Here is a 20,649-nt window from a genome sequence, read left to right on the forward strand (position 1 = left end):
TCTCCTCCCAATGCGATGACATTTTATTTTAATTCCCATGCAACTCCAGTGGCAAGTTGATTTCTCGCCCCTTTCTCCTCCCCACGCCGCCAACCTCAACCACCACAGTGCCTGTGCCTCTTGTCACACATAACCAAATATGGCAGCTCTGAACAGGGCTGTCATTTTTCTCAATTTCACTTGTTGTGATATAATCAAGTATGGATTTCTGACACAGGGACTCTAACAGGCTCTCTGACTCGCAGGCTGCTCAGAGAAAAGGCTTGTTTTGTTTCATGAGGTTCCCACTCCCAGGCAGGGGGTGGATGAGGAGCCCACTGGGCTTGGCAGAGGGCTGAAATCAGGTGTCCAGTGCACAGGGGGATAAGTCAGGTTTATTTGTAGCGTGCTTTGCTCACACACCTGCCCCTGGAGCAGGGAAGGAGGGATTAGACACAATTCTGGCTTGTCAGCCCTGAGAGTCCTCACTGAGCACCCCCTCAACGAGGAAATGCAGATTTGGTGAGGACACTGGAATAGCTGAGTTTAGGCCAAGGGAACTGAGCCTTAAAGTTTCTACTTGATCACTGCAAAAGACACAAAATGGGAAGGATGAAAAGCTCCTTGACAGCCGAGGCAGAGGGGCTGAGGGGAGCTGAGCACCCCTCCTGCATCCCTGGAGCAGGGATGGGAGCAACTGCTGGCCCCAGCAGCCTGTGTTTGGCTTCTTCTTATTGACTCCAGACAAAGGACCTTGGAGAAGGATCTGCATCTGGATCTGCATCTGGATCAGACGTGGTCACCCTAAAATACCCACGCTCTGGTTTGGGCAGACCAAATGCACTGCAGTTGGACTGAGCACAAATCAACCTTTCTGCCTCTCCAGGCTGAGTTTTCTGCCTTTCCTTCTGACTTCCAGAAGCAGCAGGGAGTTCTCTTGCCTGCCTTTTTTAGGGATAAACATCTATGAGAAATGACATGGGTAGGACTGACTGTTTCTGCAAGAGGGAACGGGGCACTTGGGTCCCTTCAGACCCTGGTCTCTTACAGACCTGACCACAGACAAATCCAGGACCAAATAGCCCTGTTCCTCCTCCTCTTCCCCAATGTCCTGCTCATCCAGGCTGTCTGGTCACCAGCATGTTCCCAGAAAACTGATTCTCACTGGCTGAAAGTGAAGACTTCCAAGAACAACTCAGGAGGGTAAATGAACCTCTCCCACTTCCATCTGAGGATTTGGAGGAGGCCTTCATCAATTATTGGACATTTTGAACATGTCTATTCCAGGAAAAATAGCTCTTCCAATTAACTGAGCCGTATTGGGACCGGCTAAAAATATCTGACAGGCTCCAGATATTGTCATTCCCATCTTCAAAACAGACAGATAAGAGAGAGAGAGTTTGTGCCCTCCGTGGGAACAGAATATCTTTATTCTTATCCACAACTGTGAATGAAAGGAATATGTAGCAGCAGCCTGAAAATGACTGTAGCTGAAAAGAACCAGAAGTACTACTACTGTAAAGTCACAGGAGAGATTCACTGCCAAGCTGGAGACTTAAAGCTTCCAACGCAATTTCCTTAATGAGAGTAATTTATTGACAAACTGCCCCAGAAATATAAAGAAGACATCAAGGCCTTAATTGCAGAAAAGGAACTTTGTTACAGGAGCATCTCACGAGGGAGCCTCAGCCAAGGCACTGCCAGTGCCTGCGAGTTTCCTGCCAGTTCTGGGATGCCAGGGAGGATTAAGCTGCCTGGAGTGATATTCTGCAGTTTGCTCAGCGAGGGCAGCTGGTGCCCTTCACAACTCCAGGCTCCTGTTGCCTCATTTCGTTCCTGAGTGTGTAAAAACCTGTGGAAATAAAGAGGTACCTGAGCCAGTTTAGCTCCAGGTGAAGAAGGGAACCAGGAGCATCCAGGAGAGCAGTGAAGAGAAGAGTTTTGGTTTCCTGTTGGCATCGAGAAATCCCTGATCCTCTGGATGGGGTCAGTGAGAAGTGCAGGGGGAACACACCTTGGAACCTGCAGAGTTGTGGGATGGTCTCACCCCTCTGAACTGAGAGGAGCAAAGGATGTTCCTGGACTTGGGAGTCCCTCAGGGATTCTGGGGGTGTAGTTTCCAGCAGTATCTCTGGCTCTGAAAGCCCTTGGCTCGGGTGCAGATGCTGGAAAAGCAGCAGCAGCTGACCGAAAAATAGGGAAAGGACAAAAGAAAATATTATCTTTGACTGTTTATACCAAGCACACTAAAATAACCAAGTTCAGAAGAGAGATCTTGTCTTAAATAGAGGCTCTGGAATTATACCCTGGACCTTTGCTTGGGAATTGACTGAGAATTAATCTGAGAATGGATGCTGGATGGTCTGAACCACTGATTCTTAACTCATCTCTCTGTTAAAAGCCTTAACAAGCCAGAATCTCAAAAAATGCTCATGCCAGAATGGTTTGGGTTGGAAGGGACCTTAAAGATCATTTAGTTTCTGCCCTCCCACCATGGGCAGGGACACTGTGGATCCCCAGCTCAAACTCATCCTGTCCTTAAGGATCCAGGGCCAGGAGGTTGTGCTGTGATGGGTCTTTGCTTCAGGCAGGGCAGGGTTTGCTGCAGGAGGTTTCTGAGATGTTACAGTCTCAGCTGGTGACTGGAGCAGAGGATCTCACAAGTCTCCTTGGATATTTTTAGGAGAGGAAGATTTTTGTGAAACAACTGTTGCCTTTTCTAGGAACAACTTGAGAGCCTCCAGAAGAACCACCAAGACCTTGTGAAATCCGGGTTTTTGCATGAGGAACAGGAATACTTCAGTAGTGAAACGGAGTTTGGATGGAAATAGAATTTAAAGCGCTGGTCTGAGTCTGGGGAAGGAGAAAAAATTATTCACCACCTTTGGGTTAAGAACAGCTCTAAAGTATCAGTACTCTGGGTTTGCTACAGCAGTGGAGGTCGGGTGTTAATTATTACCAGCTATGATTGGTTTATGTGATGCCACAGATGGGCAGGTAGGGCAGTGGATCAGGGAAGAAATGAGGCCTCTGTGTGTCAAAGATGATCTTTTTGTGTAGAGTGAGCAACCTACAGCAGAGCAGTGCTGGGAAGCAGCTGCTGGAGCTGCTCTGAGCAAGCAGAGAGAGACATTTTCAGCACACAACAAAGAAGTGCCAGTAAGAAACACACTGACAGCCTGGCCAAGATGTGATAAAAGGCTGTTTCCACTCTGACTTTACAGTAAAAGCCTTCACAGAGCTCTGACTCGTGGGAAGCCTCCCTGTTATAGGTGTTGGGGGCACTGTGGAGCTGGTTTAGTGATGCCAGGACTGACTTTGTGGTTTGGGGCAGGAGATACAGGCTCAAATACACTCACCAAAATGGGAGGTGTTCAGCTTTTGAGGAACTCCTCCTGGAAATTAATCCTCTCTTTGAACAAACTGTGCTGCCATTTGACAAGATTTCAGTGGTGGCAGCATCCTTGTGAAATTTTAAAACACCTTGAGAGAAGATCAACCTGCTTTTTCTAGCAGCGAGGCCTTATTTTTCAAGGAAAGGTGGTTTGCTGAGAAAAAAAAAAAAACAACACAGGAAGTTCTGACGCATCCTGGAGATAAAAATACCCTGTTCCCTGAGATAAAAGTAATAATTTTATTGGGTTATTTTTTTACAAAGAAATAACATTTAAAGGCTGAAGAAAGAAAAACAGAAGTATTGAAAACATATCTTGTTCGGTTTTTCTCTCAATTCACCTTTTTCTTTGCCTGGAGGAACAAAAGTGGGTGAGTGGGGAGGAGAACAGACTTAGGAGATGAATCCCAGTGGGGAGGTGCTGCAGGACTCGGTCACAGCATCACAGAATACACTGAGCTGGAAGGGACCTACAAGGATCATTGAGTCCAACTCCTGATCCTGCACAGGACCGTCCCCAAAAGTCACCCCCTGTCCCTGAGAGCGTTGTCCAGATGCTTCAGGAGCTCTGTCAGCCTTGGGGCCGTGCCCTGGGGAGCGTGTTGTCATTTGTTGTGTTGCTGTCACCTGTTTCCCCTGGAAGGCTTTTCCAAAGCCCTGTTTATCCCCCTTCTTCCCTTTATCCCCCTTCTCCCATTTATTCCCCTCCTCCCATTTATCCCCCTTCTCCCCTTTATCCTCCTTCTCCCATTTATCCCTTTTCTCCTATTTATCCCTTTTCTCCTATTTATCCCTTTTCTCCTATTTATCCCTTTTCTCCCATTTATTCCCCTTCTCCCATTTATCCCCCTTCTCCCATTTATCTCCCTTCTCCTATTTATCCCCTTTTTCCCATTTATCCCCCTTCTCCCATTTATCCCCCTTCTCTCATTTATCCCCTTCTCCCCTTTATCCCCCTTCTCCCATTTATCCCCCTTCTCCCCTTTCTCCCCCTTTTCCCCTTTCTTCCCCTTCTCCCCTTTCTCCCCCTTCTCCCACCCCCTCTCAGCATCAGCGCCGCCGTGTTTCCTTCTGCCTTTTCAGAACGGACCATTCACTCTGTAGAACCACAACCAGGCCAAACGCCCCCTGTGTTTCCATTCCAGGGCCGCAAACCCGGCTACTTTTCCTTCCTGGACCCCTTTTCTCCCGGAGTGTGGCTCTTCATGCTGCTCGCCTACCTGGCCGTGAGCTGCGTCCTCTTCCTGGTGGCTCGGTAATGTCGCGGTGCCTTTCCCTTCCTCGCGGTGCCATCTAGCGTCACACTGCCACACCCGGGGGGACACGGGGACATCCACGGGCCCCAGACACCGCTAGGGAATGGGACAGAAGGATCCCAGCCCTCTGCCAGCTGGGGAATGAGTGGTGCCACCGAGTCCCCGCGCCCTGGTGCCTGGGATGGGCATCGGTGTGCCTGGGGTGGGCATCGGTGTGCCTGGCAGGAGCATCATGCCCTGATTCCTAAATCTGGGTGGGAGAAGGTCTGGCAGTAGTGTTGGTGCCCTGCAAATGCTCCCTGTAGGTGCCTTTTACCCCTTGTCCTGAGCAGGGAGGGTGGAGGTTGGCGGGAACCCACAAATCCATTTGGAGATTTTAACGCAAATTCCACGAGGGATATTTGGCTCCTCTGGCCATGTACAAACCCCAGCGTGTGTGGAGGAAAAGAAAGTTCATTAATATCTTCCAGCAGCCTCTTGGTTGACATGCAGAGCCTCCCTTGGCAGCTCTCAGTTCCATTCCCCTATGACTAATTTAAGTCAGTGTTAAAATACATCCCTGAGTGCTTCCCTGCCGTGTCTCCCATTGAGGCCCAAGGTCTGAGCTCTGCTGCTGTTTTTCCCTGACCTCCCAACAAGCTGCTTATTGTTGGTGGCATAGATGGGCTTTTGCAGGCAGGGTTGAGCTGAGTCCTGGCGGTGTGTTCCACCAACGTGCTTGGGGCTTGAGGGCCCTTCTGGGACACTCTTAATACCCAATTCTCATTCCACAAATTGGAACTGTGCTGTCACTTGGTCCCTGAGCACGGCTAAAGTTGTCATCCTGACAGGGGCTTTAATGGGTTCTTGGAATGCTTTTACAGCCTCAGAAACGCAGTTCTGAGGGGAAACCATTGAATAATGCAGCCTCATGCTCTCTGCAAACCGAGAGCTGGTGCCTCTTTAGCCCCTTCCTCATATTTTAAACATGATCCTCCAAAAAGGTGCCTTTACCCAGCTTCCCACTGGAGATGGAGGTCTGGCTGCTGCTCCCTGCCTTGCTCAGCTATAAGGAGCTTTTGACCCCGTGAATTGCAGGGACTCTCTCAGAGTAGAGGGTTTCACTGCCAGTGCTTGATCCACCATGGAAAGTCTGCAGGAAATAACCTCCCTGGCATCCCAGTGAGGCAGGAGCAAAAATAAACCCCTCATCTTGGTTAAATGCTGTGTGAGCTGGCAGAGCCCTGAAGCTTTTTTGGCAGTAGCCCCAAAATGACCCTCCCAGGCCTCAGCTTTGTTAACCATGGTAATATAATGAACTGCAGCAGAGAAATTAGAAGACTTTCTTAGCAACCAGGGAACTGAGGCTTGGAAACAGCAAAAAAAAGAAAAAATAGAGTTAGGCTGCAGTCACTTCAGTGACAGGCTGTCAGCTATCTCACATTCCCGCCTCTGTCCTGTCTCTGAAGTACGTGATGCTTTGAAACACCAGCACTCAGCTTCCAGCTGGACCTTGCCAGGCCAGTCAGACCTTCTCAGAGCAGCCATTTGCACCAGGGCAGTTATTTTTGTTGGTGGTATAATGCAGTCAGGTCTCACACGCTTCACTTTTGAACTTCCCGTCAATGCTCGTGCTCCAGCAGGGAGCCCAGCCAAGGATGTTTGATTTCAATTTCCCATCAAGGCCGTGCACACGTGGAATTATTGCTGTGGTGTGTGAATTTGCTCACAGGGCTGCAAAAATCTGCCTCCTTGCAGCCTCCCCGCGGCCCATGCCCAGATTTTCAGCTCAGCAGAGCCTCTCTGCTGAAGTTTTTTTGCAAATCTCTACAAGAAAGCCTCTGGCTTCTTGAGTCTTAGAGCAAACATTTCACACAGCTCTGAGCCCTGGGCATCAACTTGATGGTGAAGTGCTTCCTGCTCAGAAAACTCTGCCTCCAGGAGAGCTAGAGCTTCACAGCTTTTCTTTTTTTTTTTTTCTTTTTTTTTTTCTTGGCTTCTTCTCTCCGAAGTGTCCCATTTCCCGGTGAATTACCTGAGTTACCTGTTTCCTGTCCTTTTAGGTTGACACCCTATGAGTGGTACAGCCCCCACCCCTGCTCCCAAGGCCGCTGCAATCTCCTGGTGAACCAGTACTCTCTGGGCAACAGCCTGTGGTTTCCAGTGGGGGGGTTCATGCAGCAAGGCTCCACCATCGCCCCCCAGGCACTGTCCACCCGCTGCGTCAGTGGAGTCTGGTAAGGAGGGCACCCTCCCCTCCAGGGAGGCTTCTGGGGGCAGAAGGGGATGGAGAGGGAATTTCTGCATGGAAAGGGTTGTTAAACACTGGAAGGGGCTGCCAAGGGAGGTGGTGGAGTCCCCTTCCCTGGAGGTGCTCAAGGAATGGACTCAGTGCTCTGAGTGACGAGGTGGTGGTTGGATGAAGGTTGGGCTCGATGGTCTGGGGGGCTTTTCCAGCCTCAGTGATCCTGTGGTTTTGAGAGGTGGAGAGCAGATTCAGTCCACGGGGAAACCTCAGGTCATCATCTTCTCTTCCCCTCTCCCTAGGTGGGCATTCACCTTGATCATCATCTCCTCCTACACGGCCAACCTGGCCGCCTTCCTCACGGTGCAGCGCATGGACGTCCCCATCGAGTCCGTGGATGACCTGGCTGACCAGACCACCATCGAGTACGGCACCATCCACGGCGGCTCCAGCATGACCTTCTTCCAAGTAAACCCCATTCTTTGGCTAAAGGGGGTAGGGAGTGCAGAGGGCACCCTTCGGTTACATTTGGGTGCCACTCCAGCCTCTCGTGCCCGTTTCATTCCAGTTTCTGGCACGGAGGGGGTTTCTGGAGAGATCCCTGCCTGCTTGGTTGCACAGGAGTGGGATAGACCCACAGTGTGAGGAGATGGGGAGAATGGTGGGAGAGGGAAGGAAATTTGACAAGTCAAGTATCTCCATGTGTTTTTGATGTGACCTTAGCTTTTACCTGAGAGTCTTTCAGCAATGAAACCTTTGCCAAGCCCAGGCAGGTTCACAGTTGTCACAGTGCTGGAATCCATGTGTGGTCAGTGGCACTGAAGATAAATAAATCAAATGTATGCACAGTTATGTGGGCCATTTAGCCCAATTTAATTTTTATCTTCCCTGCTCTATTCAGAAGGGAAATAAATGAGTGAATCTATTCTGCAGCACTCTGAATGCACAAAGAACTGCTGGAGGATTATTTATTTATTACTTGTTGAAATTCCAAAAGGAGAGAAAGCTTTTCTCACTTTTTTTTTTCCACCCCCCTCTGAGTCTGAACTGAATTTGGAAGCCTGAGAAATCTCTGGAGTGGGCCTGAGCTTTTCAGCCCAACTTTACACTCTTCAGGGGTTTGGCAAGGAGCTACTTTTAAGCCAAGCCTTGCATCTGCAATGAGCTGAACAGGGCCCGAGTGACCCAAGGTGGTTGTGTACGAGGCACTCGCTTAAGGAAGGCTTTCAAGTTTAAACCCCTGGCTGTGGCTCTGCGCTGCCTGGCGGGGGCTGGAGTCCCTGGGATCAGAGAGGAAATTAGGAAGAGATGTTTTTGTGCCATTTGCAGTGCTTTAGGATGTGTTTGGATCCGTTTTCCCCCGGTGGAAGGATGGTGGGTCGAAGCAGCGATGGATTCCACAGCCTACCTCCATCACCCCTCCCTTCCCAGCTGTGTGAAATGTGTGTCCACTGCTGAAGCACCTGGCCTTGTAACCTGTCCTGGCAGCATTTCCCCTGACAAAAACACACAGGTTTAGTGTTTGAATTGGGAACAAACACCCCTCCTGCTCGTCTGTCTCTTGCCCAAGTGACTGCGCCCAGAGGACAGGGCTGGACAGATGAGGACAGGAACTAGGTCAGCAGCAGATTCCCTAAAGCTCTCCAGCATCGCTTACCAGCCACAGAAAATGAGCCCTTGACAGTGTGAAATTCCTAATGGAGACCAGAGCATGTTTATATTCAGTCTTTGTGCAAGCAGGTTTCACTCTTTGCTCAGTACAGGCAAGAGAGATTAACCACAGTCGGCTTTCTCTGGATCAAACCAGAGTCTGAGGGGCTGGTGGAGCTTTAGTTTATTGTAATCAATGAAAAGATTTCAGTTCTCTTCAGCAGGTGCTTTGATTTGCCTCACAAGGGGGTGGACCAAAATCTGGATTTGGGGGCTCCAAAGAGCTTTAGTTCTGCTCTCAGTGCCCTCCTTGGGGTGCTGGTGTCTGGCTCTGACACTGGAGAAATATTAGGACAAGGTTCCAGTGATAGCCAGTAGGGTGTGACTTCTTCAGAGGTTTAAATCAGACAAGCACAAGCTATTTCTTCTGTCTTTTTTTTTTTGGTCTGTTAACAGAAACTATGAATTTTTCTAAAACTGAATTTACACAAAGAGCTTTGTCCCTACTGGAGTTACAGGCATGCCTTTCATGCCCAGCTTTGCCAACAAAGTCTCAAACCCACCAAGATGTTTGGGCCTCTAAACCTGATTGATACAGATGCAGGTTAGAGTCTCAAATCCACCAAGGTACTTGAAGGTTAGAGTCTCAGATCCACCACAATATTTGGGTCTCTAAACCTCACTGATATAAATGGAGGTTAGAGTCTGAAAACCACCAAGATATTTGGGCCTCCACCACAATATTTGGGTCTCTAAACCTCACTGATATAAATGAATGTTAGAGTCTCAAATCCACCAAGATATTTGAAGGTTACAGTCTCAAATCCACCAGGAGATCTGGGCCTCTACACCTCATTGATATAAGTGAAGGTTAGAGTCTCAAAACCACCAAGATATTTGGGCCTCTAAACCTTACTGATATAAATGCAAATTAGAGTCTCAAACCCACCAAGATACTTGAAGGTTAGTCTCAAACCCACCAAGATATTTGGGCCTCTAAACCTTACTGATATAAATGAATATTAGAATCTCACATCCACCAAGATGTTTGGGCCTCTAAACCTCATTGATGTAAATGCAGGTTAGAGTCTCAAACCTACCAAGACACTTGAAGGTTAGAGTCTCAAACCCACCAAGATGTTTGGGCCTCTAAACCTCATTGATATAAATGCAGATTAGGCATCTAAACCTTTTCTGAACCTGGCACCAGATCTGCTTTGACTCCTCTCCCCTTTTCATCATGAGTGTCTAGTTTGGGGTTTAGTTTAGGGCAATCAACGCTCCTCCTCCTCCCTCAGCTGTCGCTGGCTCCTTCCTTCCTGCAGAACTCCCGCTACCAGACCTACCAGAGGATGTGGAACTACATGTACTCCAAGCAGCCCAGCGTCTTCGTGAAGAGCACGGAGGAGGGGATCGCGCGCGTGCTGAACTCCAACTACGCCTTCCTGCTGGAGTCCACCATGAACGAGTATTACCGTCAGCGCAATTGCAACCTCACGCAGGTCGGGGGCCTTCTGGACACCAAGGGCTACGGGATTGGCATGCCCGTCGGTAGGCAGTGAAGACAAATTCTAGTCCTTCTCAGCTGTCGGCAGAGGACCGGAGCGTTTGAAAGGCTGAACCGGCTCTGGAGCCGCCGTCGCGTCTCACGGTTCTGCCCGGGGGCGTTTTTTGGGGGTCTCGGCTGCCCAAGGTGCCCGCTGAGCCCCTGCTCTGGGCCAGAGCCACGTGACACGCGACTGCGGCTCTTGAGATATGATTTCGTGTGAAAGATGTCTCGAAATTGCTGCTTATTTTCTGCATATTATGCTCTCTGCTGATTGTCTCCTTCCCGAACCAGTGTTTGTGCCTCGTTTTGTGCTCCCTGTTTTAATCCCAGAAGTGCTGTGAAAGTAATGCTGCTGTAACTGGAGTAGTTTTTAGCACGAGTTTCTTAACAGCTGGTGGTTCTTAAAACTCCAGGACAGAGAATTGGGCAATTCAGTGGCTATCTCAGGTAATAATCAGGTTTAACAAATGCAGGGGGTTTGTGTTTCACCATGTGAGAGCCAGCAAGAGAACATCATCTCCTAGGGCAGCACGGAAAAAGGATGTAGTAGTTGTTATTCCTGATCTTTCCTCCAGTCCTGACATTTAAGCACTGGCACTTAGCAACATAAAGTTAAGGTGAATTACATAAGGCCCATCACACAAACAGTCTCTCCAGTTTAGGTAACATGGGTAAACTTGTAAAGTCACCTGACTGTGAGCACAAACCCGCACTCTCGGGGCTAAATCTGTTCTGACATTGTCTTGTTAAACAGTGAAACCGTAGCAGATAAGAAGAGCAGAAAGCTGCTCGCTGGGACAATAGTGCAGAGTTACTGGGAGAACTGGGGTCTTTCCCACGGCCCTTCCTCAGGATCCCTGGTGGCAGACACCAGGGTGCACTAGAGCTTGGCACCAAGCACAGAAGTGTGAGCAGCTCTACCATGAATATTTGGGCTTGGATGATCCTTGGGGTGCCTTCCAACTCAGGGTATTCTATTCTGTGACCAACTTGAGGCAGGGAGTGCTAGAGCAAGGTCCAAGTTGTAGTTGGAATGACAGCAGAGGGACCTCCATGGTCTGGAGGAGCAACTGTGTGATGTTGAACTGCCCATTCAGTCCCTGCAGCCAAAGCTCCCCTGGTATTGGACCTCCTTAGCTGGTCTCAGCTGTGTGGCTCTTGGTGGGCAGGAAAAATACCTTCTGCAGGGGACATTATCCAGGTTTCCATGGCTTACATGGAGTGATGTCCCCTCCAAACCCTTCAGAGACGAGCTGTTGTAGCTGGACACACGAGTGGGGAGGAAGAGTGGGGAGGAAGGCTGGCCCAGGGGGTGCCCTACCACGTCCCTCTTGGTGTTGCAGGCTCTGTGTTCCGAGACGAGTTCGACCTGGCCATCCTCCAGCTGCAGGAGAACAACCGCCTGGAAATCCTCAAGCGCAAGTGGTGGGAAGGAGGGAAGTGCCCCAAAGAGGAGGACCACAGAGCCAAAGGTGAGCCACACCACTCCACATGAGCGTTCCTGCCTGAGAATTGCTTTTTCCCCTTCTCCTGACCCGAGATTCCTTCCCTCACGACTCAAGGAGAAAGCCAAACAGCTCCGCCGCGCCTCACGCTGTGTGTTTTTGCCTGGGGCAGAGAGAGCGGGAACAACCAAATGACAAATATTGGAGGCATATGGAGGGTAAATTAGCTCCTAATGAATGCCTGGGAAAATGGATGGCTAGAGGGATCAGACCAAAATCCTGGGTTCCTTGAAGGGAGATGGATCTCCACCACAGGCCTGCTGGTTAATGGCTCCGAGTGAAAGCGTCTTTTTAAACAGCCAGGGCAAGGGACACAAGGACTTTATAAGTACATCTGTAAGCTGAGGAGCAAATTCTTTTGGGTAATGCTATGCAAATTGCCATAAAAGCTACCACATTAGGCTGATGTCCCAGCGTGAGAGCAGTTGCCAGCTTAACACAGTTGCTGCATTTTTTAGTCCTGGCAGTCGCCCTCTTCTCAGCAAGTGTTTTCTGGGAGGCCAGCAGGTCCCCCAGTTAAAAGGATGATCTTCTGACCCTTCTGAGGGCACAGACAGAGAGCTAACCTGGATCTGTGGTAGCTATTTTGGTTTTATTGACCTTGCAGCAGCAGTAGGTGTGTCTGTGCAGTTCATGGATGGGACCCCACAGGGCTGTGAGTCGAAGCTCATTTTTGGGCTGTGCTACACTACAGGCAACCCCAGCTATTAATCTCAAGGCTGAAGGTGTTGGCCCGGTGTAAGACATCAAGTTATAGCTATTAAAGAAGTTACTTTGAAGGCAAGCAGGCACATGGGAGACTTTTCCTCCATGGACTGTGCAAAAAGCAGCTCTGAAGTGGAATCTAGGCTGTGGGCTGTTTTGGGATGGCTTTGGAAGGGGGCAGCTGGGAAGCTGGGCTGTTTCTGGCACTACTTGGTGTGTTCTGTGACCCTGGACAAGTTTTTCTCCTGGTTTGTTCCCTCTGTGATGTGAGTTTGGGAAATGGCACGTGTATACAGAAGAAGGAATTACCTCTCTGTGAGCTTGGGAATGGGTGCCTGAGGTAGCACTCAGGCAGAATGACCGAAGCACGTACAGGGAGCTGCTGGCCCTAAATTCAAATTTGAGAGCTGCTGGGAGGAGAGGATGGCCTTTATCTTGGGTCTAAACTGTGATCGTGGGCTGTGTTTTCTGCCTTGCAATTGCTGTAGAAGCATCTTTGCAAAGGGCTGATTTACAGAGGCACTGGGCTGCTCTGGAGGTGATGCCAAAAGAATGAAGAAGGAGGAGGGAGCAGTGTGACCTCCCAAGTTTTAGAACAAAGCAGGTCAGCGATTTACAAGGATTTTGGTGAGATTTTATGTCTAAAAGCCACGCCGAGATTAAGTCAATAAATCATTGATTCCTACACTTTGATTTAATGCTACAGAAGGGAGAGGAAGATTTTTATAGATGTTCTAGTTGACTAATGGCCTCAGTCAACCCAGTGCGAAGCACCACATGCTTTTTAGTAATCAATCCAATCAGGGGCCCAAACCCAACAAGAACAGGAGAGAAGAGTCACATCCTGGACAACAAAAGCTGAGGCCAGCACTGCTCCCCAGCTCATCTCACAGTCCAGCTCTGCAGGGCCAGAGGGAGGCACAGGCTGCAGTTTTGGGGTCAAGAGTTGACCCAAGCTCAGTCCAGGTTCTTGAGGGATGGATTTTTCCTTCCAGCTGGTGAACTTCCTGGATTGCAAGCTGTGGTAGTTATCCCATTGTAAGCAAGTTGCCCAAGGGAGGTGAGTCCCACAGAAGGGGCTGTTTCCTCCTGCAGAGCACCCAACCCATAACCAAGTACCCCTTGGTGGCAGGGACCCCATTCTCTCACCCTGTAGTGTGGAACTGTTGGGTCCTGGTCTGGTTTGGACCCTCTCCTTGCTACTGCAGTACAAGCAGCTGCCATCATTTCCCCCCAGCACTTTGTAATGCAATCAAAGGAGCTTTTCTTGGTGCCAGCTTCCTTTAAAGCCCTTTCCTGTCTTCTTCATCTCTGCTTCTTTAACAACCTTGCTCGTCTCCCTTTGAGAAGTTCAAAGCAAGCGGAGCTGGGTGAATAATTTGCAGGGATTAATGTGCCTGATTGATCTCGCAATTTTTCCCTCTTGTTTTCAGTTTGTCCACAAATTGCTTTGTGCTTCCCTTCAATGTACTTGCTGTTTATCTGCAAAATCATCATTTCTGAGAAGGGATCTTCGATCCTGCAGTTATTGCAAGTCATTCACTTTGCCATCTGAGTCATGAGGGGAGCTATTAATAGGACAGTGCTGGCTCTGTGGTTTTGGTCCCTGGCTGGGTATCTGCAATGCCAACAAAACAGCAAAACTTGGGATGTCTGTCCAGTGATACTTTTACAATTTATGTCGAGTCTGCCTCTCCACATTGTCCCTCCTGCTTTGTTTCAGGCCTGGGGATGGAGAATATTGGTGGAATCTTCGTGGTGCTCATCTGCGGCTTGATCGTAGCAATTTTTATGGCAATGCTGGAATTTTTGTGGAGCCTTCGACACTCTGAGCAGTCAGAGGTAGGACCTGAGAGTGCCCTGGGGGGATAGTGTGTGTTTATTGCTATCTGTGGGGTGCTCAGTGGGCTGCTCTGGAGCCTCACCCAGGCTGAGGAGCATTCCCAGCCTTGACACCCTAAACACAGGAGCAGGTTTGGTCCTTTGGGGAGGGTCTAAAATCCACGAGCTTCTCATGCACTCCTGCTAAGAGAGGAGCTGTTGGGATGCTCCAGGGGCTTCTGAAGGGTTCAGGGATGTGTATAACATCCTGAAGATGGGATTTCTACCCCTGAGGATTTCTACCTGCAGTGGGTTTGGGTCTTGTGTTGATATGGGGATCCAGAACACAGGAGAGTCTCTGATGAGAGGCAGAATCTGTTAAATCAATGTAAATGCCCAAGTATTGATGTTGAAACCTGGTGGCACCAAGTCCGTAACAATTTGACATCAGAATCATGTTACAGAATCATAGAATGGTTTGGGTTGGAAGGGACCTTAAAGATCATCCAGTTCCAGCCCCTGCCACGGGCAGGGACACCTTCCACTATCCCAGGTTGCTCAGGGCACCATCCAGCCTGGCCTTGGACACTTCCAGGGATGGGGCAGCCGCAGCTTCCCTGGGCAACCTGTGCCAGGGCCTCCCCCCTCATCCCTCCAGCCTGCAGAGCAGACCCAGCCCCGCTCGGGTGAGCAGCACGGCTCCCGTGTCCCCCCCCCAGGTGTCGGTGTGCCAAGAGATGGTGACGGAGCTGCGCAACATCATCCTGTGCAAGGACAGTTTCCAGCCCCGCCGGAGGCGCGGGGGGCCGGTACGGACTCGCCCCGTTATCCCGGAGGAGCGCCGAGCCCGCAGCACGACCACGCTCAGCAACGGGAAGCTGTGCAGCGGGGGGGAGCCAGACCCCCTGGCGCAAAGACTGGCACAAGAAGCCGCCCTGGTCGCCCGGGGGTGCACCCACATCAGGGTGTGCCCCGAGTGCCGCCGCTTCCAGGGGCTGCGGGCGCGGCCGGCCGCGGGATCGCCCGCGCGGAGCGAGGAGAGCCTGGAGTGGGACAAGACCACCAACAGCAGCGAGCCCGAGTAACGCCGGGGACCCGGGGGGGCGCAGGGGCGGGGGCGAGAGGGTCCTGTTCCATTTTACAGAACACGGACTTGTACAATGTCAACTCGTTTTTAAAACCACTAGCGGTCACCCGGCTTCACACCGGAGGATTTCGGTGTCCCCGGGGGGACACGGGGCTGGCTGGAGCCTGGTGTGGCAGGAGAGAGGTCCTCAGGCTGGTCTCCGGTGGTTGTCTCCGTGCCACTGAAGGAGGAAGGACGTGGTGGTGACTGGTGTAGCAGGTATTGCCCACCCAGGGTGGAGGCAAGAGCCGTTCTTGGAACTTCTCCACCCCCAGGTCAGGAGAAGGGACACCAAGCGCTGTCTCTGCACCAAACAGACTCACCAAGGGGTGTTCTCAAAGGGCGGGGGGAGGGAGTTTTTAATTTGACGTGGACAAGGGATGGGAAGGGAGGAGTCATTGTTTTGTTTTGGTTTAATTTGGGCACGTCAGGACCTAAGTCTCCAAGGCACCAGGTTTCAGGTGCTGAGCTCTTCTTCCTTTTCAGAGTGTTGGCAGGTGGACTGAAGGAGGAAGGGAAGGGTGGGATGGGATGGGATGGGACATGCTCCCCGTGAGAAGCAGCGTTTGCTGAAAGTCCATCTGAGGAGTTGTTAAAATTACATATATATATAAATATATCTATACATAGATATATATATATTAAAATGCCAAAAAAAAAAACCCAACCAACAAACACAGTGAACTCAAAGAGGCCTTGAAACGCCTGGAATTTCAGGGGTTCTGTGTCTTTTGTTTCGTTCTGGGGTTACCTTTTGCTTTTTTTCTTCCTTTCTGTTTTTGGGATGAGGGTGGGGGAGCCTTTTGAGGGAGGTGAGGTGGGAGCAGGCGAGAGTGGGGAGCACTGGAGGGGAGGGGGGTGCTCCCTTCCCCACCAGCAGAGGGAGGTGGTGTTGGTACCCCCAAAGTGTCCACAGCCCGTGCCCTGCATGCTCCTGAGGTGACCCTGAGCTCTGCCCCAGGCTCAGGAGCTCCCCATGGGACCCACAGAGCACCCTCAGCTTCGAGGGTGACTCACAGCCCTTGTCCAGCAGCCACACAGCATTTGGGAAAACCATTAGCCCGGGATCTCATGTAAGGAAAATATTTACTTCCCTAGAAACAGCAGCAGCAGCAGCTCACCCTCTGCTTGGAACAGACGTGGGGGTTTACACTGACGAATTTAACTTTCTGATTGAAAAACAAATTCTATGCAATTTCTGATTGTAAAAGGAAAGAGATGACAATGGAGAGGGGCAGGGGAGATAAAGCCTTGAGTGAAGGTACATCCTGTTCTTGAATTGTTTTCTTTTCTTTTTGTCTTGAATGTACTGAAATAAAAGATGTCCTTGTATAATTATGCTTTTTTTTTTTTGCCCTTGTTTTTTTTTTAATTCTTCTTCTTTTTCCCTCCCTATCCACAGTCAGAAAAGCTGAGAGACAGTTTGAGGCCCATCTGCTCAGGGAGAAACCCATCAACTGAGAGGAAAGAGGTGCAGGTCTGTGCTGCCTGAGTGTGTCCACATTGTCCACATCCATGGTGTTGCTGTTACCTGTGGAAAAAGCAGAAAAAAAGCAAAGGTCAATAAAAAGGAATCTCAAATACGTGGTGATAAGGGGGAGAAAACCCTGAAGTGAGGCTGCCCAGGGTGGGCAGGTTCCCATGGAATGTGGACCATGGCAGCTGCATCCTTCCCAGACCTGCTGGGTGGATCCCAGGGAATGAAGGGCAGGCCCAGCAGGTCAAATGCAGGAGCCCATCTCCAGCAGCTGTTCCTGAGGAGGGTGTGCAGGGAATGGGGTGTGCTGCTGTGGTGGTGGGCACGTGAGGGTTGTTCTGTTGTTCCCAGCAGGTTGTGGAAAGAAACACCTGCCCCACAGGGGCATTAAAACATGCAGCAAGGAGGAGAGGATTTAGAGCTTGTTATGCAGGATGTCACAGGAGAGAGGTCCTTTCTGGCCTTCACATCTCTAAATCCACAGGATGTTCCCCTCTCCCTGACTAAAACAGAGCAGTGAGATAAGGCAAGACCTCCCCAGAGCCCAGGAATCCAGAGCCATGGGATGGGAGAGGCAGGTCCTCAGCTGAGGTAAGTCAGTAAAACTCCATCCCTGCCCTGCAAGGAGCCAGGTTGAGCTTTCAGAGCCCTGACAGCAGCACTGGGGACATCTGAGTGTGCCTGTGTCGTGCTTAAAGGCCGACATGTTTTTACGAGCAGAGGAATATATTCATCAAAAAGAAGCTGCTTTTTAAAATTTATTTACAGATTAGCAGAAGAAAAGGCTCCATGAATCATTTATCAAACCTGATGTTTTTTTCACCACTTCTACGCAGTGAATAAAGAGAAATCTTGACAGAGCCAGACATTATTCTGCATCTCCAAAGATCTTCCAGTCATCTGCTCAGACAGAGGATGTCAAGAAAAAAAATGATGGGAAACCACCTGGTTTCTCAGTGTCTTTGCTTTTTATCTCTCCTCCAAGCTTGCCCCAGCCACATGGTATTTTAGATCTGGGTCTGTATTTTAAGGAGATTTGTTACATGTCCCTTTTGCACTCTTCTCTCTTTTTTTAATTATTTTTTTTTTTACATCCAGAGGTTTTGCACTCAGAGCAGAAACGGACCTCAGAAGAAAAGGATAAAAGCTGCAGTAATTTAGATGCCTTTTCCCATGTCTCTGTGTCCTGTATTTTCTGCTCCCTGGTGAATCCTCCCAGGTTTCACACCCGAGGGAGCAGTCAGCATTATTCACGTGCCTGGGCTTGTGCCCATATACATTTTGTGTGCCCAGGTGGGTTTGCATCTCACATGTTCCCCCTCTCTTGCAGTTTGATTCTCATCTTTGAAACTGTAGTGGGGGCTCTTTTGCTCAGCCAGTCCCAATGCTAATGCAGTTCAAGATCTGGAGCAGTTTGCCGTGCAAAAAGGCACTTTCCCAGTATTGCTGTCTCCTGATAAAACTCGGGTAATTCTAGTAAGATATCTCTGCAAATTCCACCGGGAGCCAAAGATTAGATCAATTAAAATGTAATACTTTGCTTTATCCCTTCTAAGTGGTTTGTTTGAGGCTCCTGTAGCCCCCCTCTGTTCAGGAGCCCAGCACTGGGGCCGAGGGCTCACGTCTCTCCCTGTGGTGGCAGCCAATTCCCCAGCCCTGGCTCAGTCCACAGCAGTCTGGCAGGTTCCTCACTAAAAGGCCTGGAATCTCTCCCCCCATGTGCTAAACCCCATGTTTGTGTTGTTTTTCCAGGCAGTTCCATTGATAAAAAGCTGTTTTCTCCCCGGAGGTTGCATGGGTGAAGGTATTAACGAGGCTTGGACTAGCCCGGGGGCACTTACTGAGCTGAGTGGCACATAAAATAGAAAAAGGGTTGTTGTGTGGACACAGGAGCCTGCAGGACCTTGGGAAGAGAGATGGTGAGCTATAAATTATAGACTAGAGACTCAGCCCTCAGTGGTCCTGAGGCAGGAGTCTTTTTAACCACTTGAGATCCACAGGAATCTTCCCTGCTCCTGCCCTGCCAAGTCCTCTTCTCTCCTTGAACCCCAAGTGCCTCACCAGGTAAGTGACCAAAAAGGTGGAGGAAGAGGCAGAGGGAATAGCTCTTGTTTTGCTTTGTGTTTTTGGCAGAGATCCTGAGCTTTAGGAAGGATTTGGAAGGGGTCTGAGTCCTACACAAGCTGGTGGAGATCCCACCAGCACTGGGAAGTGCAGCTGTGGGCACAGGGTATAACTGGGGTAGACACAGGGATGTGGGTAACTGGTTTTGGTGGTTCTGGGGTAATGACTCTGAGTGGCAGAGACATTCCCTTGGGAAAAGGAAGGGACCTGTGGGTGAGACTGCTTGGAGCAGGCTGGCTGGTGACTGGTGTCTAATATGAAAGAGCAAATAAGCAAAGATGGACTTTGGACGGTTTGGGGGGAAGCTGTCATGATCTGGCTATGAAAAAGCTGGTGTGAGTGATCAAAGCCCCCTCATCAGCTCATTTAATTTAGCTCTGAAAGTAATTACCTGCAAGATAGAGTGTTTCTCTCTTCTGCTTCGCTTGTGCATCCAATGAAGGTGATGAAATTTCTTGCAGTGACTTCGACTAGAGGGAAAAGGTAGCACTGCCCTTCAGGAGGAGAGAGAGGCACCTCTCCAGGGTAAGGGAAACAGCCCAGGGACCTAGAGGTGTATGTGGGGGCAGAACCAGGAAAAGGAACTGCAAACTGCCATCAGAAATGGTCAGAAGTAAGTCTGGGCTCATATGTGACACTTAAAAGTCCACTGAGTATCTCCTAGTGAGGAGCTGCAGCTTGAACAGAGCAGAGAAACAGCTCGGTGTGGCCAAACACTCTGCTGAACAGAGGATAAAGCACCCACAGTTCCAGAAACCCCATTAGGGTCTGATGGCCACTAACTGATTGAAAATACAGAGCTGGACTCTTCTGGGCACAAAGTGCCACTGATGAATTCAGTATAAATAGGCTGTTCTGGAACCCGACCCTGCACTGGGTGTATCAGCTGGCTCGGACAATGGGCAGGTTTGTGCATCCTTCAGGGAGATTGGTTGGTTTTTTTCCCCTCCATGGGGGAATCTGCTGTGCTCCATTTGAGTTATTAGTCTGGTTTTGTGGCAGGACCGCAGCATTTCATCCCAGGAAGCATTCCAGGCGGCAGAGGAGGATCTGCAGCTGTCTGGGGGGGACGTGTGGCAGTCCATCACCAGCACAAAGGGCCACACAGCAGCGGCTCCCCAAGAGCTCTGCTGAGCCCAGATCACTGGGAAAATGAAGGAAGCTTAATTAACAAAGGCTTTCTCCTCTGCTGTGTTTAGGTCTGCAGTTATCAGAGCAGTTCTGGCAGTTCTCAAAGACTGAAATGACAGTAGTTGGCTGTAAAAGAGATAACTGTCAGATTAGCTGGGACATATCTCTGCCGAGGTTTTCTATATCATACCTATCTTGAAGCATCTCCATGTATCAAAGGGACTAGTTGGCCATTTGCCTCCACAAAGTACCCTTTCCAACGTGATAAATAAGGCTCTGTTACAATGGAAAGGCATAACATTTCTTGTTTCTTGACTCAGGCTGTTTTGGAATAGTGGTTTTTTGCACTTTGATCAATATGTAGAAACTAATTTTTTCTGCTGGTTTTGGTGTCTCGTGTGTTGAGTGAAGGGTGCAAGGGACAGAAAATGTTTGTTGGGGTGCAAAGGCAGGGAAAGGGCCATTCCTGGCAGGTGCAGGTTGTTCTCATGGCCCATCAGGGCTCTACATTGTCACATCCTCAAGTCCTCTGAGTCAACTGGGTTATGTCTTCTGGGGAGCTGGTCCACGTGGCTGCTAAAAATCCTGGCTGGGGTGCAGCCTGGAGAACAGAGAGGTCCTGCTGCTTTGTTGGGAAAAAAAGTTAACTGAGGTAAGGGAGAATTTCACTGACATTGGTGAGGAAAAGGCAATTTAGACCAGTGTGGG

General features: G+C 49.9%; 1 protein-coding gene across 1 annotated transcript in view; it reads left to right on the forward strand.

Moving 5' to 3' along the window:
* The window catches only part of GRIK4 (glutamate ionotropic receptor kainate type subunit 4), a 179,556-nt gene extending 164,275 nt beyond the window's left edge, over positions 1-15,281 (forward strand). Inside the window, exons 14-20 of the mRNA XM_027699240.1 lie at positions 4,519-4,628; positions 6,672-6,845; positions 7,156-7,321; positions 9,829-10,054; positions 11,396-11,524; positions 13,986-14,104; positions 14,803-15,281. Coding sequence (XP_027555041.1) covers positions 4,519-4,628; positions 6,672-6,845; positions 7,156-7,321; positions 9,829-10,054; positions 11,396-11,524; positions 13,986-14,104; positions 14,803-15,168 — 1,290 coding nt within the window. The 3' untranslated portion in view covers positions 15,169-15,281. The remainder of the gene's footprint in view (positions 1-4,518; positions 4,629-6,671; positions 6,846-7,155; positions 7,322-9,828; positions 10,055-11,395; positions 11,525-13,985; positions 14,105-14,802) is intronic.
* The last annotated feature ends 5,368 nt before the right edge of the window (positions 15,282-20,649 follow it).

This window comes from Neopelma chrysocephalum, unplaced genomic scaffold, assembly GCF_003984885.1.
Source record: "Neopelma chrysocephalum unplaced genomic scaffold, ASM398488v2 Primary Assembly neopelma1_138, whole genome shotgun sequence".
In the NCBI taxonomy this organism is placed as follows: Eukaryota; Metazoa; Chordata; class Aves; order Passeriformes; family Pipridae; genus Neopelma; species Neopelma chrysocephalum.